Below are 18,363 nucleotides of genomic sequence, written 5' to 3' on the forward strand. Positions count from 1 at the left end.
TAAATCTTGCACTTATATGACGTATGTCTTTGAGTAAGTCATTTATCTTTTCTGTGCTTAATAAGTTCTCTTACCTATAAAAATGGGCATAGTAGTAGTGCAGCTTTAAGTAACTAGCCCTTATTTCTGTCTTTTAATTATACAGAAAAACTTAATTCATGAGTATGAGTGAGTTATGCGGGGGAAATTGTGTGTTTTTGTAGGTTTAAATAAACGGTGACATTATATGAAAGAGTCGTTGTTTCCAGGTCAGACAAATGCAGATAACTGTGTTGCAAAAAGGAAAGAGATAGGCTTGAAGATTCTGGCAGGCAATGACCAGCAATTCCTGCACACACTTTCCAAGAACTTCACACTGTCCTGCCTTTTCTGACTACCCTTGTTTGAAGACTTCACTTACTCTTACCTGTCAAGGGCTACCAGCTCCAACAAGCCATCTTTACCATCGCACGCTGAGGCATGCCAGGGAACTGATCACCCTTTTATTCAGTTTTCTATTTAGATGTCTGATACCACCCATCTAACTTGAGCAGGTGCTCTGTCTTGTTTTTCTCTGTTCTCAGAAGTGGTATCGTCATGCTAATTCTCTCAACAGTTCAAGTCTTCTGGTCCGCTTTCTTGTTCCTAAGCATCAGCTGGAAGCTTTATTTTTTAAAAAATGAAATCAGTGTTTCACTTAGTTTGAGTAAGACGTCTTTTTAAAAAAAATTATTTATTTAATTTATGGATTTAGATGCGCTGGGTCTTAGTTGCCGCTGGCGACTGTGCAGAATCGTTAGTTGTTGCATGCGGGATCTAATTTCCTGAGCAGGGATGAACCTGAGCCTCCTGCGCTGGGCGCGCGGAGTCTTAACCGCTGGAACACCAGGAAAGTTCCTCACCTGGAAGCTTTAGAAACGGACGGTCAGACATCAGCCTAGGTAGGTTATCTAGTTCCTTGCTAATCTCTACAACCCTTGGGTATTAGCTCCGCCCACCCCAGCTCCTGACTCCGCCCCTTCCTCCTCCCCAGCGCCTCTTTAAACGGAGTCGTAAGTACGCATGCTCCCTCGGCACCTCCTCGTAGCGTGATGACGTGAACGTTGGCGTGGTGACGTTTGGGCGACCGCCGCGCGTGTTTCAGTCGGCGCTCGGGGCGTGGGTTTAGAATCTGAGGGAGTCTGTCAGGTGTTCTCCTTGCCCAAAGGGAGCAGAAGCTTTCTCTTCGCCGTTAGCCGCTGAATGAGCGGTCTCCGTTCCGCTCTTTCGGGAAGCAGAGGTCCTGTGGGGACCGAACGGGGGCCCGTGAAGGGGAAGGAAGCCCGCGGGGGGCTCTGTATCGCTGGAGTGTAGTGCTGCGGCCCGGAAGAGGGGAGGAGAGAGGGTCCCCGCCGGCAGAGCCCGCTCGCGCTGGCCTCAGGGCTGGTCCCGTGGAGGGCCTGGGACGGCCGCGCGATGTTCGGGGCGCGGTGCCTACTCCGAGCCCTGCGCTCCTGCTCCTCGGCTCCCTGCCCGAGGCACAGACCTGCAGCCAGAGTGAGCGTAAGGGGCGCTCTGGGGGTCCAGAACGCTAACGGGGAGCGCGTTACGGTCCAGGTTAGTGTGTTGGCAGGGGGCGGGTTTGTCCTCGTTGACGGATGTGGCGCGTCCGCCTCTAAGATTGTCCTTCTGCTCACCTACCTCTCAGCTTGTCGGTGGACAGAATGACCGGCGGGGAAAGTTAGAAAATACAGACGAGCGTGTGTCCACGTTTTTCTCCTTTCCTTGGTTACCGTTACTTTTCGGAAAACGGTTTCAGTGCCTGAGAAGTGCTGAAAGTTCGCTTTCATGACGCAGGTTGTTGTTAATCATAAAGAAAAATGAGTGAACCCCTTTTCATTTGCCCCCCATGCGGTGTGTTCACAGTGACAAAGCTCCTTGAGAGCAGGAACTGTTTGTTACCCGTCTTGGTATTCACACATAGTTGGCAGTAAACGTTTGGTCAACCAAACCATACCGTTTATTCAACTTTTAACTACACATATAACTTATGTTAGTAAATTGGGTGGAGAAGGAAGTGACAACCCACCCCAGTGTTCATGCCTGGAGAAACCCATGGACAGAGGAGCCTGGCGGGCTGCAGTCCATGGGGACGGGGACACACACACACACACACATGCAGTAAATTAGGAAAACAAATGGAGTGTATCAGTTTGAAAGATCTCTGGTGTCAAATTGCCTAGGTTTAGATCTCTGCCACTTAGTAGCTTGTTAATGATTGGCGTATCGCTTATGTGCTCTAAATCTCAATTTCCTCTTATAAGAATGGAGATAATAATCCTTAGTTCATAGTCCTAAAGATTAGTTATAAAATGTTTAGGACAGTGGTCCACCTCAGTAAATGTTAGCTGCTAACATTTCTCTTGTTAATAATATTTGCAGGAGCTTCACACAGACGATTCCTGCTTAAAGGAGCAGATCAAGCAAGGTGGTTTGACTTATTAGGTTACTGTAACACTCATAGTTATTTTTCTTGTCCTCACATATCCTTGATTTCTAGTTGTGTGACCAGTTTCCCCCTCTTTGTGTTTTCTTTGGTTTTCATGGGTTTCTGTGATACAAATCATTTTCTTGCATTCATCTGCTAATTCAACATACATTAATGATACCTTCTGTGTGGTAGTCTATAGAGGAGTAAGAACAGAACCTACTCCCTAGGTTAGTGGTTTCAGTTTTACTGCTGTACAATCTTAATTTTGGGGCTTCCCAGGTGGCTAAGTGTTAAGGCAGGAGAGGAGGATTGGATCTGTGGATGGGGAAGATCCCGTTGAGAAGGAAATGGCAGCCCACACCAGTGTTTTTGCCAGGGAAATCCCATGGACAAAGGAGCCTGACTGGCTACAGCCCTTGTGGTTGCGAAGAGTCCAGCACAACTTAGTGACTAAACAGCGGCAAAAACAGTCTAATTTAGAAGCATCTGAATTGAGTGGTAATATAGTTGTAAAAAACACACCAATTTTGAAGAGCCAAAAAAAAAAAAATGCAAAGTAGTTCAATATTTTTTATATTGATTACGTGTTGATATATATTTTGGATTCAATGAAATTTACTGTTTAAAATTAATTTTAGTCATTTCTTTTTACTTTTCATGTGACCAGTAAAACATGTAAAATTACATATGTGGCTTACTTTGTATTGTATACAGCCCTGGTCTGATGGCTAAGACAAGTTATAACAATATGAGAAGCATTAGCTGTGTTTCTATAGGAAACTTTGGGAAGACAGAGGGAAGTTCTTAAGAGTGTGAGGCGCTCAAAGAAGGCTTCTTGCATGAGGTGACATTTCAGCTGAATCCCGAAGGATGTGTTCCTGGGTACAGGAAGGGGGGATGGGGTGGAAAGAGCATTTCGGAAGAGTTTATTGATTAAAAATGTGACCTTTGAACTAAGAACTGTATTTGAATTCCAGCTCTACTACCTGGTAACTTTTGAGTACTTAACAAGGTTATCCTAACCTCTCTGAATAGGTTTCTTCATCCCTAACATGATAATGTATATTGTCACCCTGCTTATTTAACTTATATGCAGAGTACATCATGAGAAACACTGGGCTGGAGGAAGCACAAGCTGGAATCAAGATCGCCGAGAGAAATATCAATAACCTCAGATATGCAGATGACACCACCTTACGGCAGAAAATGAAGAACTAAAGAGCTTCTTGATGAAAGTGAAAGAGGAGAGTGAAAAAGTTGGCTTGAAGCTCAGCATTCAGAAAACTAATATGGCATCCAGTCCCATCACTTCATGGCAAATACATGGGGAAACAGTGGAAACAGTGGCTGACTTTATTTTTCTGGGCTCCAGAATCACTGCGGATGGTGATTGCAGCCATGAAATTAAGACTCTTACTCCTTGGAAGGAAAGTTATGACCAACCTAGACAGCATATTAAAAAGCAGAGACATTGCTTTGCCAACAAAGGCCCATCTGGTTAAGGCTGTGGTTTTTCCAGTAGTCATGTATGGATGTGAGAGTTGTACTATAAAGAAAGCTGAGTGCCGAAGAATTGATGCTTTTGAACTGTGGTGTTGGGGAAGATCTCTTGAGAGTCCCTTGGACTGCAAGGAGATCAGTCCTGGGTGTTCATTGGAGGGACTGATGTTGAGGCTGAAACTCCAATACTTTGGCCACCTGATGTGGAGACCTGACTCTTTTGAAAAGACCCTGATGCTGGGGAAGATTGAGGGCAGGAGAAGAAGGGGACGACAGAGGATGAGAGGATTGGTTGGCATCACTGACACAATGGATATGGGTTTGGGTGGACTCCAGGAGTTGGTGATGGACAGGGAGGCCTGGCATGCTGTGGTTCATGGGGTCACAAAGAGTTGGATGCGACTGAGTGACTGAACTGAACATGATAATATTCACTTCATTAAGTTCTTGTGAGGATTAAGTAGATGAATATTTTTAAAGAGCAGAATGGAGCATAGCAGTTTGACAGAGCTGTGGTCAAGCTGCCTACATTTAAATCTCTCCACTTGGTAGCTTGTTAATGATGGGCATGTCGCTTATGTGCTCTTAACCTCAATTTCCTCTTATAAGAATGGAGATAATGGTAGTCCTTATTTCACAGAGTGAAGTAAGAAGCACATTAAACAGTGTTCCATAAACGTTAACTTTTACTAACAAGTAAATAGCAAGCCTGTGGTGCTTTGGAAATTACTGTTGATTGGCCTTGCTCCAAGTTATGAAGGGCCTTGTGCATGAGACTGAGGTAATTTACCTCTTATTTGGTATAGCCCTGGAGAAAGATCAAAGGCTTCCTGGTAGACTTGAGTTCAAATTCAATCTTTATCCTTTACTGGCAGTGTGACCTTATGCAAGTTATTTAACTTCTCTGAGCCTCAATTCTTCACTTGTAAGATGTGACTAATGAAAATCCATAGAGCTGTTGTGAGGAGTAGATTGAGACAGTATATGAAGAAGGTAGTAAAATGCCTGTCACATAGTATGTGGTTAGTGCATGATAGATATTCTTCCACTGGAAAATACTTGTGGGTTATCTACTGTGTCCCTGACAATAGCCTTCAAGGCAACTACAAATGTTCCTAAACCCCCAAAATATGAACATGCAAATAAGTAATAGAAAGGTTTGAATAACAGTGTTCACAGAGTGTGTTGATGATACAAAGAAAGCCAGGGTGAATACAGTTTTTCTAAGTAGAATCATAGCACTTTCCCCAAGTTTAATGGCCAATCATGGTTTCCCAGTGTTTAAATGGTTAATCAGACACCATCAGTTGTTTCATAATTGTTGAAAGACTGCTAGAATATTCTCAACTTCTATGCTAGTTAAATGTAAGTTGGTTGTCATCTCTCAGCTGTTTTTAGTGTTACTGGTCTACTTGAAGACATCTCATTTGTACTCATACATTCTTGTTTAGTGTCTAAGTTGTGTCTGACTGTTGTGACCCCATGGACAGTAGCCCAGCAAGCTCCTCTGTCCATGGGCTTCTCCAGGCAAGAATACAGGAGCAGATTGCCATTTCCTTCTCCAGGAGATCTTCCCCACCCAGGGATCGAAGCCATATCTGCATTGGCGGGTGGATTCTTTACCACTGAGCCACTAGGGAAGCCCTCATATGTACCTGTCTTTTAAATTCATAGTGTCTCTGAAAGTTTGTGTTTTACTTAGTATGTGTTCATACTAAGTTTCTTGAGAACTCTTTTTGTGTGGTACTTTGGAAAAAATAACAAAATGCCATGAAGACCTTTCTAGTCTGTATGTAATCTCTCTGGGAATTTGATACAAAAGGAGAAAGGAACCAAGTTATGTATCCTGTTGTGAAGGGGAGGGGTTAGGGGCAGGAAGAAAACCTGGAATATTGGGGGATTGGTTATGTGAATTAGGCTCATGAACCTAATGGGATTTGGGGTATCTGTTCAAAATGGTGAGCTTTATAAACGGAACAACACTGGAATGCCAAAGCTATATTTCACTTTGATAAGGACCATATAAAATTATATATGCATGTGGATGAACTATTATAAAAGCAGTTGATTTGTTCAGGCAGCATTATGAGGATTTTTTCATCTCTCATTTAGTCTTCTGTGTGTATATGTAACAAAAATATAAAATGTTTGTGTTTTAAACTCACGTTTAGAAGTATTTCTCATCAGGGATGGATTCGTTCAGTCCGCTCCCAGAAGGAAGTCCTGTTCCTGCACGTAAATGATGGGTCATCTTTGGAAAGCCTTCAGGTTGTAGCAGATTCAAGCTTTGACAGTAGGTGAGGTTTTTGTTTTAAAAATACTTTGGGGTTTTTTGTTTGTTTTTTCATCTCCTCTGTTCCTCATTTCTGTTATCCAGGTGTTCATATTGCCCCTCAGTGATCTTTCTAAACAGATCTGCTTTTCGTAGCATTGATGCTCAAGTCCAAGTGCTAGGAATCAAGATTGTTTTCTTCTTTAACATTTTCACATGACAATATCCCCTACCTATCCTTTGCTTCTTTTTTAACTACATGTAGTTCTTAACCCAATTAAGGGTAAACTTCTATCATTAAATACTTTAGTGTTTTGATAGCAAGATTTGTATTAATATGAGGGCTACTTGTAAGATCTTGTTTATGTTGGTTTTTTGTTACTGTAGAGAACTGGCTTTTGGGAGTTCCGTGGAAGTTCAAGGGCAGCTGGTAAAAAGTCCATCCAAAAAGCAAAATGTGGAACTGAAGGCAGAAAAAATTGAAGTTGTTGGCAATTGTGATGCCAAGGTATGTTTTGTAACACTTTTACAGAGGCTATTTTAAAAATGGCTTAATTTAAAACTTTAGCAATGTTTTAGGAGACGGCAATGGCAACCCACTCCAGTACTCTTGTCTGGAAAATCCCATGGATGGAGGAGCCTGATAGGCTGCAGTCCATGGGGTTGCTAAGGGTCGGGCACGACTGAAGCAACTTAGCAGCAACAGCAGTGTTTTATGTTTGATGTTAGGAAGGTGGCACTTGGAACATTTTGATCATGACTTCCTAGATAATTGAAACAGACTATAGACTGAGGAATGTAGAAAGAATAGTAGAATGTAAATGGTTGAGTCTTAGGAGTAGGAGCTAAGTGCTACTCCATGCAACTCTGTGGTGCCTTTCACTGTTGAAATTTGCCACTTTTACAAGCATGCCTAGTCAGCTACAGTGACAAAGACATACCAGGGCAGACTGAGTTCTTAGGAATGCTCTGCCTCAAAATGACTTTTCCATTATCTAGAAGCATATCATCCAGCGCAGTAGCCACTAGCGACCTGTGGCTATTTAATATTAAATGATTCAAAATTAAATAAAAAATTCCCTTCCTTAATGGCATTAGCCACATTTCAAGTGCTCAGTAGTCACATGCACCTAGTGGCTTCCGTCCTGCATTGCACAGATACAGAGCATTTCTGTTTATCACAGGAAATTCTACTGGACAGTGCTAGAGTGTGGTGATGTTTGGGCTGAACAAAGATAAATGCTACCTTAAGACATGTTTACTCTTGTGTTTGGAACACTCTCCTGTTAGTGTGTGTGAGCTCAGTTGCATCTGATTCTTTGTGATTCCATGGACTATAGCACGCCAGACTCCTCTGTCCATTGGATTTTCCAGGCAGGAATACTGGAGTGGTCCTAGCTTTTTATTTATAGGTTGATAAACAGGTTATAAACTCTTGAGAATCCCTTGGACAGTAAGGAAATGAAACCAGCCAATCCCAAAGGAAATCAACCGCAAATATTCACTGGAAGGACTGATGGTAAAGCTCTAATATTTTGGCCACCTGATGCAAAGAACAGACTCATTGAAAAAGACCCTGATGCTGGGAAAGATTGAAGGCAAGAGGAGCAGGGGGCAACAGAGGATGAGATGGTTGGATGGCATCACCAACTCAATGGACATGAGTTTGAGCAAACTCTGGAAGATGGTGATGGACAGGGAGGCCTGGCTGCTGTAGTTCACAGGGTCACAAAGAGTCGAACATGACCTAACGACTGAGTGGTGACAGAGAGGTCAAAGGGGATAATTTCACAGGTTATCAGTCCGTTTCCTCCTTGGAGGAGGTGAGGCCCAGCCAGGTACAGTAACTTGCATTAGCTCATGTTGCTGATTGGTGGCACAGCTGAAGTTTATGTCCTAGCCATTTGATTCCCAGTGGTTTATCTGTACTCATCTTCAAATATTTACTGAACAAAAAGTGAGGAAATACAGAGAAATAGCATCATTTTAGCTCATTTTGGGTAATTTGAAGAAATTAAAACCAAGAAAGAAAGAAAATAGGTAATTTTTTAAAATGTCTTTCTGAATAATATTCTAAGAAGTTCTAATTGACATTTACAATTAAGAATCAGATACTAAGGTGTCTGAAAAATAGACTGTGAAAATAATTTGGAGCTCAGAAGAATGAAAATGGTAACCATTACTATTTTTGCTTTTTAGAGAGATGTTTCATTATTAAGAATTTGCCCTGTGTTTTACTCTTCATAAATTGTTTTCCCTTGGTGAATATTGATGCCTTCCCCTATTCTTCCCCCTCATTTCAGTGTCATTTGTAAGTATTCACACATTAGGAAACTCAGAGCCTGCTAGTAGTCCCCAGATTCTTGTTAATTTGATCATATTGTCACTTTTGTAGGTATGGGACCTATTTCTATACATCATAATTTAGTGTGTGCACAGGTCTAAAAGGATTAGATAACTTTAAAATAGGCTACCATTACTGGAGTGTGAAGTCAAGTGGGCCTTAAGAATCATTAGTACAGGCAAAACTAGTGGAGGTGATGGAATTTCAGCTGAGATTTTCACGTCCTAAAAGATGATGCTGTTAAAGTGCTGTACTCAATCTGGCAGCAAATTTGGAAAACCCACCAGTGGGCACAGGACTGGAAAAGGTCAGTTTTCATTCCAGTCCTAAAGAAGGGCAATACCAAAAACTGTTCAAACTACCCCACAATTTGCACTCATTTCACACGCCAGCAAGGTACTGTTCAAAATCCTTCAAATGAGGCTTCAATAGTATGTGAACTTCCTGGAAACTTCCAGGTATACAACCTGGATTTAGAAAAGGCAGAGGAACCAGAGATCAAAGTGGTAACATCTGTTGGATCATAGAAAAAGCAAGGAAATTCCAGAAAACATCTGCTTCATTGACTTCACTAAAGCCTTTGACTGTGTGGATCACAACAGACTGTGGAAAATTCTTCAAGAGATGGGAATACCAGACTATTTAACGTGCCTCCTGAAAGCTGTATGCAAGTCAAGAAGCAACAGTTAGAACTATGAAACAACAGACTGGTTCCAAATTGGGAAAGGAGTACATCAAGGCTCTATATTGTCTCCCTGCTTATTTAACATATGTGCAGAGTACATCATGTGAAATACCAGGCTGGATGAATCACTTGCTGGAATCAAGACTGCTGGGAGAAATATCCATAACCTCAGATATGCAGATGACACCACCCTTATGGCAGAAAGTGAAGAAGAACTAAAGAGCCTCTTGAATGAAGGTGAAAGAAGAGAGTGAAAAGCTGGCTTAAAACTCAGCTTTCAAAAAACAAAGACCATGGTGTCTGGTCCCATCATTCCGTGCCAAATAGATGGGGAAACAATGGAAACAGTGAGAGACTTTTATTTTCTTGGGCTCCAAAATCACTGCTGATAGTGACTGCAGTCATGAAATTAAAAGACACTTGCTCCTTGGAAGGAAAGCTATGACAAACCTAGACAGTGTATTAAAAAGCAGAGATATTACTTTGTCAACAAAGGTGCAAAGAAAAACTATGGTTTTTCCGGTAGTCATGTATGGATGTGAGAGTTGGACCATAAGGAAGGCTGAATGCCAAAGAACTGATGCTTTTGAGCTGTGGTGGGTGAAGACTTGAGAGCCCCTTGGACAGCAAGGAGATCCAGCCAGTCAATCCTAAAGGAAATCAGTCCTGAATATTCATTGGAAGGACTGATGCTGAGACTCCAATACTTTTGCCACCAGTTGTGAAGAGCCGGCTCATTGGAAAAGACCCTGATGCTGGGGAAGATAGAGGGCAGGAGAAGGGGGCGACAGGATGAGATGGTTGGATGGCATCATTGACAATGGACATGAGTTTGAGCAAGCTCTGGGAGATAGTGAAGGACAGGGAAGCCTGCGTGCTGCAGTCCACGGGTTGCAAAGAGTTGGGCATGACTGAGCAACTGAACAACAGTAGCTCTTTTACTTCACTTCTCTGTTAGCTTTCTTATTGAAAGTTTGGTTTTGGTCATACAGTTTTGGGGAAAGTTTTTCTAGGTAGGGTCAAAATTTCCTTTAAAATTTTTATGAACATATACTCCCCCAGGCGACAGAAAGCTGTTGACCCTCTTCCATCTTCTGAAGCAGCAGCACATGTTGATAAATGGTGATAACTAGTGCTAATAGATTATGAGTGTTTGTGGACTTTTAAGATACTTCAGTGATTTTAAAATTGAATACCAGCTGTACATATACTGCTACAGAGAACATAATCTTTAATATCTACAGTGTTCTAAACTGTGTGCCCAGCAGTGGAGTGTTTTGCCTTTGCTCAGTCTCTCAGTCATGGCCAGCTCCTCACGACCCCATGGACTCTAGCCTGCCAGGCTCCCTGTCTGTGGAATTTTCCATTCTAGAATACTTGAGTGGGTTGCCGTTTCCTTCTTCAGGAGTGTTTTGCATGATTATATCCTAATCTCTATTTGTAAATAGTGATTAATAGCTAATGGATAGAAATTTGAGAAGTAGCATATTAGCCTCTCTGTTAATAAGTAATTTTGCCCAAGATCCCAAAGCTAGTACAAAGTTGAGCTGGATTCAAACCCATGTCTCTGATTTCGTTTACTGTTGTACTAACATGTTAGAATTAATGTGGACCATATTCAGTTATGTTAAGAAAATGAGAAGGAAAGCATCTTATTTTGTACTAAAACACTGCTGTTTAACAAATGCACTGTAGACTGGTGTTATAAAGCAGTATCTTTGTTAGCTTCTCACTTGTTTTTCCTGTTGTTTCAGGCTTTCCCTTTTAAATATAAAGAGAGGCACCCTCTGGAGTATCTGAGACAATATCCTCACCTCAGGTGTAGGACCAATATTCTGGGTTCCATACTGAGGGTTCGCAGTGAAGCCACAGCAGCTATCCATTCCTTCTTTAAGGTAAGGGGCTTTGCTTCTCAGTGTTCATTCTGGTGAAGAAGTTGAATAATTGTAACACTGGAGTAGTATCCTGAAAAGTCTTCTGGTTATTTATCCCAAGCATGCTTTATTATGTGATACTTTCTTCTTTGACTGATTTTAACTTTTCTATTTATCACTAACTTTGAGCAATTTGATTAATATGTGCCTTGGCACAGCTTTTTAATGCTTCTTGTGTCTCGAGTTCATTGAATTTCTTATCTATGCATTTCAGTTTTCACTAGGTTTTTCAGTCATTTTTCTTCAAATATTTTTTATGTTACCTCTCACCTTTGGGGACTTCAGTTACCCATGTATATTTGGCCACTTGATGATATTCCCATAGCTAACTCATGTTCTTTTTTTTCTTTTTGAAAAATCTTCTTTTCCCCCAGTGTGTTTCTTTTGAATAGTTGCTTTTACTGTGTATTTTTTGCTTTTTTGCTTACTGATCTTTTCTTCTGCAATGCCTGATTTGTTGTTCATGTTCAGTGCATTTTTCACCCCATACATTATAGGTTTCGTATGATTTGGGCCCTTTTTTTTTTTTCCTTGAATCATTCATTTTATTTTTTTAAATTTTATTTATTTTTTAATTGAAGGATAATTGCTTTACAGAATTTTGTTGTTTTCTGTCAAACCTCAACATGAATAAGCCATAGGTATACATATATGCCCTTCCTTTTGAACCTTCCTCCCATCTCCCTCCCCACCCCACCCCTCTAGATTGATACAGAGCCCCTGTTTGAATTTCCTGAGCCATTCAGCAAATTCCCATTGGCTCTCCATTTTACATGTGGTAATGTAAGTTTCCATGTTACTCTTCCCACACATCTCACCCTCTACTCCCCTCTCCCCATGTCCATAAGTCTGTTCTCTGTGTCTGTTTCTCCATTCTACCCTGCAAATAAATTCTTCCATACCATTTTTCTAGATTCTGTATATATGTGTTAGAATATGATGTTTATCTTTCTCTTTCAGACTGACTTCACTCTGTGTAATAGGCTCTAGGTTCATCCACCTCTTTAGAACTGATTCACTTTTTTTGGCTGAGTAACATTTCATTGTGTATATGTACCACAAGTTCTTTATCCATTCATCTGTCGATGGACATCTAGGTTGCTTCCTTGTTGTAGCTATTGTAAATAGTGCTGCAGTGAACAATGGGATACATGTGTCCTTTTCAATTTTGGTTTCCTCCGGGTATATGCCTAGGCGTGGGATTGCTGGGTGGTTTTATTCCTAGTTTTTAAGGAATCTCAATACCAGCTTCCACAGTGGCTGTATTAATTTACATTCCCACCAACAGTGCAAGAGCGTTCCCTTTTCTCCACACCCTGTCCAGCATTTATTGTTTGTAGACTTTTTGATGATGGCCACTCTGCCCGGTATGAGGTGATATCTCATTGTAGTTTTGATTTACATTTCTCTAATAATGAGCGATGTTGAGTTATCTTTTCATGCATTTGTTAGCCATCTATATGCCTTTTTTGGAAAAATCGGGGCTTTTTTTTTTAGGTCTTCCATGTCTTTACTAACTTTTTTGAACATATTCAGCAGTTTTAGTTAAAACTATAGACAGTTTTCATAGCAGTTTAGTAACCATTTTTATGTCCTAACATGTCAGTCAGTTATGAGTCAGTTTTAATTGATTAGTCTCTTCATTAGAGATTGTGTTTTCCTGCTTCTTCTTATACCTGCAAATCTTTGATTAGTTGCCAGACCTTGTGGAATTTATCTTGTTGGGTGCTGGATATTTATAAATCTTCTTAAGTTCTGTTCTGGTATGTAGTTAAGTTACTGGAAGGATCTTGCTTTTATGATTTGTATGCTCCCTGGTAATCTAGTGGTTAGGATTTGGCGCTGTCACTGCTGCAGCCCAGGGTCGATTCCCAGTCAGGGAAGCCTTTTTTCTGGGCTTCCCTGGTGGCTCAGATGGTAGAGAATCTGCCTGCAATGCAGGAGACCCAGGTTTGACTCCTGGGCCGGGAAGATCCCCTAGAGAAGAAATGGCAACCCACTCCGGTATTTTTGCCTGGAGAATTCCATGGACAGTGGAGCCTGGCAGGCTATAGTCCACGGGGTCACAGAGTCGGACACGACTGAGTGACTTGACACTTTAACTTTCAAGTAAATCCGAAGCAGTGCTCAATGTAGGTCTGTTATTCCCCACTGCTGAGGCACAGCCTTCCTGAGCGGTCTGCCTAGTACCTTGTGAAGTACAAGGTCTTCTAGCCTGCCTGCGGGAATGGGCACCATTTCCTCTGATCATTGTGGATGCTTCTCTCCCTGGCCTTGGATGGTCTCCTCACATGCCTGCGCTGATCATGCCTCCACCTGATCAATGCTGATCCATTCTCCAGGGTGACTCTGTGCCTCTCTGGAGTTGTTGCACACTTCTCTGCTTTCTGGGACTCGGTCCTGTCAAGTCCTGCCAGACTTTGGCCTTTGGCCTCCTCAGACTCTCAGCTCTATCTCTTCAACTTAGGGAGTCTGCTGGGCCTGCTTTATTTATTCCTGCTTCCTGTTGTCATCTGGGAAATCTTAAAGCAATAAACTGGGCTGCTGGTGGGGTTCATTATGTTTGTTTCCTGTCTCTCAGGGTTCACTCTTCTTTGTTGTCTGATATCCAGTGTCTTGAAAACTGTCGTTCCATGTGGTTTGCTTGTGGATTCTTTTGTTTTGTTTTTTGATTGTTTCAGACAGGAGGGTAAATCTAGTTCCTGTTTCTCCATCTTGGTCACAGAGATTTTATATACAGTAAGCACTAATTTTAAAGGATTATTGATGATCAAGTAGGTTGATCTAATGATTAAAGACATTTGTCTCATTTACCTTTGCTTTTCAGCCAACCCAGGAAAGCCACAGTGGAATGTAGTTGATCAGTTGATGAGACCTCCTCCCATGTAGTGAAAGGAAGGGCTCCAAAGGCAAGAGTGAGCCAATATATAAAGTTCAGTATTATTCCATGTAGTTTTGGAACTCTTCCTAAGCCACTTCTCCAGATCCAGCTCATTTGGTAAGATTGTCTGACAGCATACCCTTCCCTTGGACAGCATCCAACTTCATGCAGGTGCAGCCCTGCCATTGAACACAAGAAAATTCTTGCTCTTTGCAGAGCTCCTTAAGAGGTAATTTCTGGTGTGACAGCTAAATAACAGCATGGCTTTAAAGCATAAGAATAAACAAAGGAAAATAAATCACATTATACAATGTCATCCCATTATGGTTTAAAGGGGTGCGTTTTCATATGCTGTCATAAGCTTTCTCATACAGCTTCCAAGTGGCTTTTCAGTAGTGCTTGAACCATACAAACAGAAAATTTGTTCAGGTGTAAAAGTATTTTCCCCAATTTGTCTTCAGCTAGTAGTCAGTGGACCTGCTTTAATTCTGAAAGTTTTATGGATTTCTGGCCACTAGGTGGTGGTATTGGCAGTCCATTAACAAGTGGGCTTTTCCTAATTCATGCATTTCACTTTTTAAACACATTTGTTTATTATCTGAAGTTTTTACAGATAAACAGTTTTTACATGAGAGAATAAACTAGAAAACTCTGAAATCAAAGAATCAGCAAAGTAAAATTTAAAAAACATTTTGTGCTGTGCTTAGTCACTCAGTTTGGTCTGATCTTTGTGACCCCATGGACTGTAGGTTGCTGGGCTCCTCTATCCATGGGATTCTCCAGACAAGAATACTGGAGTGGGTTGCCATGCCCTCCTCCGGGGAATCTTCCCAACCCAGGGATCTTTTAGGTGGTTGAAAATAATGAATTTTTGCAGTGTTGAACATGTTTATAAAAATAGGCACTTTTGAATCTTAAAAATTTACTTTTTAATTGTAAGGCCCTAGAAAACATAATCCCGGTACGCCCCTTTTAAGATGTTACCCACTTGTGTATGAGTGTTATAGAACATACTAAATTATATATTATTCTGTATTGGGTGCTGTTTCTGTTTGTTACTTTAGGCTCCTGAAAAGATGTTAATAAGACTTTGCCCTTTCTTGGTGAGTTGAGTTTCTTCCTCTGAGTATCAGATTGTTTTCTTCTCAGCATGGCAGCGCCTGCAAAGCTTGTCACAGTGGGGAGTGTACTTTGACCCTGGGTTAAATGACCCTAGACTGCTGTCTTTGAGTTCCTGTTACTGCTTTTTATGGGGTGTGTTTTGGGTTTTGTTTTGTTTGTTAGTCTCCTCCTGCTGTCACTGTTGCCAGTGGTGTGCCTGCGGCAAGCAGTTGCTATCCTATCTCTTTTCTGTTGAGTCTGATTAAATAATGATACGTGTTTTGTGTGTGTTAAAAACAGTTCATGAGCCTTTGAGTAATACATGTAGGCCTTAGTACACGAATTTTTAATTTTTAGGTACTCATTGTTTTATCATATCTGGTTGTAGAAATTTAGGTATTTTTAGAGGTGGTGGGTGAGATCTGAATAATTGGGCCACTATTTTTGCCCCCTTCTCTGGCATTTGTATCTCTCATTAGGAACCCCTTTGCTGTGGGATGGGATAAGTACTTGACTCCAGAACCCCATTGGAGGCAGCCACTGACAGTACCCTTGCTTTTTATTTTCCTACTTTGCTGTTCACTTTCTCATTTTTGGACTTTGTTCTCACCTTTGTTCTTCCTTTGTACCTTCTTCTTTATAGCTTTTGGTGGTAATGTTATAGTCTTTGATATGATAGGCCTTGCTAGCACTGCTTAGACTTAAAAAGCTGCTGACGCCTTTTGGGAGGTTTAGCATTATTTGAGTAATTTTTATTTTTTTAAATCCCATCCAGTTATTTCCATAAGATTTACAGCATTGTTTCTCGTAGCAGTTGACCAGTTCTAACTCTGGCAATTACATTCAGCCGTTAAATTTTCTCCTCCCTTTCCCCTCCCTCTCACCACCCTCATTTCCTTTGGATTTTTCACTTCCTTTCTTTGTTTACTGCACTCATGCTCATAGTTGCCTGCATTCATGTGGAATAAATGATTCATGTCCATAATTCCTGGCTCCTGGGAGATAAAAGTTTAATGCAGTCATGTTATTGATTCTGTTTCGTTTATTCTCTATAATGTGCTCTCTGCAGCACTTCTCGGAATGTTGTTCCCAGATTAAGTACACATTTGAATACTTCCTAAGACTCCTAATTTATAGCTTGAAAATGTAATCATTCTACCTCATAAGGCAAGTAGTTGGCTGGATGCGTTGTATCCTAGCCAGAATACTTGAATTCAGTCTTATTAGGAAGGAAGGGGCAAATATGGGAGGCCCCTGGTAGTGCACTGACATATTTTACATTTCGCCCGTGATCCACAGAATGTAGCAGAGATTAGATGTGTATGTGAGTTTCCCTGGTGGCTCGGCTTTAAAAAATCTGCAGTGCAGGAGATGCTGGTTTGATCCCTGAGTCAGGAAGATCCCCTGGAGGAGGGCATGGCAACCCACTGCAGTATTCTTGCTGGGAAAATTCCATGGACAGAGGAGCCTGGAGGGCTACAGCCTAAGGGATCACAAAGAGTTGGACACGACTGAAGTGACTGAGCATACAGGCAGATGTATATATATGAATTTATTGTATTGATTTCAAAAGCAAAATGTGTCTATTAAACGCATACTCTTCTGCCTTTGCAACATAAATTCACTATAGCTGTCCCCACCCCTACCTTGCAACATTTATGCAGATTGTAACCTTTTACCTACATCCATAGTCAAAATGAAAGTATAGCTTTGAAGTTGCTGGGTTATTTCAATTTACTAGTAACAGCTTTTGTGGTTCACTAATGCTTTTGAACTGTGGTGTTGGAGAAGACTCTTGAGAGTCCCTTGGACTGCAAGGAGATCCAGACAGTCCATCCTAAAGGAGATCAGTCCTGGGTGTTCATTGGAAGGACTGATGCTGAAGCTGAAACTCCAGTACTTTGGCCACCTGATGCGAAGAGTTGGCTCATCGGAAAATACCCTGATGCTGGGAGGGATTGGGGGCAGGAGGACAAGGGAATGACAGAGGATGAGATGGCTGGATGGCATCACCTACTCGATGGACGTGAGTTTGAGTAAACTCCGGGAGTTGGTGATGGACAGGGAGGCCTGGCGTACTGCGATTCATGGGGTCACAAAGAGTCAGACATGACTGAGCGACTGACCTGAACTGAATGGAAGTAGTCCCACACTTCAGAGTGAAGAGTTGCAGTTGGGTGCCTTAGGATTTGCTGCTCAGAATCTTCCTTGAGGTGGAGGAAGTACACTGCCTCTGCCATGTGCAGTGCACTGTGCTATCAGTTTAATGGCAGACTTCCTAAATAATATTTCTGCCTTTTTTGCTGTTTGTTTTTGCAGTCCCTGATTGCCAAATTTTTCTCCTTTTTAGAGTTGTTACAATGTCTTATCCCAAAATAATGGAACTTAATATTGATCACTTTGTATTCCCTTAGTAATGTGGGCAACATCATGGTGCATTAGCCTGAGTGAGACAGAGTGAGTGAGTGTTTGTTAAATCACCCAGTATGTTGGAGAAGCGAGAAGAAGAAATGGCACCAGAGAGAGAGCCTGAGAATCCAGGTGCCAGTTCCAGCTCTGACACTGACTAGTTGTGTGACTTTGGCCTCTCGTTAAATTTCTCTGGGCCTCAGTTTCCTTGTCTTGGAAGTGAGGAGGTTGGACTAGATATTGTCTAAGTTAGTTTGGATTTATTAATAATATTTTTTGTGCATAATGAACACTCCATTTGGTATTTCAGTAGGTTTTATTTGGAGGATTAAGGAGAAATTTGGTGTGACATTCTCTTAGTGCTATTTTAATCATATAAAAAGGTGTATATTCTTGGAACTGTTTCACAGACAGATGTACTGAGAAAAGTGGTTTCTCTTTTTCTTCCAGGACAGTGGCTTTGTGCATATTCATACTCCAGTAATCACATCCAATGACTGTGAGGGAGCTGGAGAACTTTTTCAAGTTGAAGTAAGTTGTACATCCCATCTTGGAGGATATATTGCTCACTGATATTTTTCATTTGAGAGTTGATTTAAATTTAATGAGTTATATGGGTAGACCATGACCAGAACCTAAAGTTTATTTATAATAATCCTTAAAAAAACACATATAGCAAATTCATACTTCTTTAATTTTCTGTGCAACCAGCTATATTACTTACATTGTGACTTAAAGAAGTGAATTTGTATTTATCGATTTATTTTTTAATGGTAGGATAATTGCTT

The 18,363-nt window shown here is 41.3% G+C and overlaps 1 protein-coding gene across 10 annotated transcripts in view; it reads left to right on the plus strand.

Annotated features, from left to right (window-relative positions):
• Positions 1 to 1,082: 1,082 nt before the first annotated feature.
• The window catches only part of NARS2 (asparaginyl-tRNA synthetase 2, mitochondrial), a 130,257-nt gene continuing 112,976 nt past the window's right edge, over positions 1,083 to 18,363 (plus strand). The window contains exons 1-6 of one of the 10 annotated variants that reach the window (XM_070457235.1): positions 1,084 to 1,575; positions 6,137 to 6,246; positions 6,609 to 6,729; positions 11,005 to 11,145; positions 15,130 to 15,168; positions 18,026 to 18,106. In XM_070457235.1, coding sequence (XP_070313336.1) covers positions 1,435 to 1,575; positions 6,137 to 6,246; positions 6,609 to 6,729; positions 11,005 to 11,145; positions 15,130 to 15,168; positions 18,026 to 18,106 — 633 coding nt within the window. In that variant the 5' untranslated portion in view covers positions 1,084 to 1,434. Of the gene's footprint in view, positions 1,576 to 3,547; positions 4,241 to 6,136; positions 6,247 to 6,608; positions 6,730 to 11,004; positions 11,146 to 15,129; positions 15,169 to 18,025; positions 18,107 to 18,363 lie in introns of those variants that run through there. The other 9 variants (XR_011484308.1, XM_070457234.1, XM_070457232.1 and 6 more) reach the window with 9 other exon arrangements.

The sequence above is a fragment of the Odocoileus virginianus genome, chromosome 28, assembly GCF_023699985.2.
Source record: "Odocoileus virginianus isolate 20LAN1187 ecotype Illinois chromosome 28, Ovbor_1.2, whole genome shotgun sequence".
Taxonomy (NCBI): Eukaryota; Metazoa; Chordata; class Mammalia; order Artiodactyla; family Cervidae; genus Odocoileus; species Odocoileus virginianus.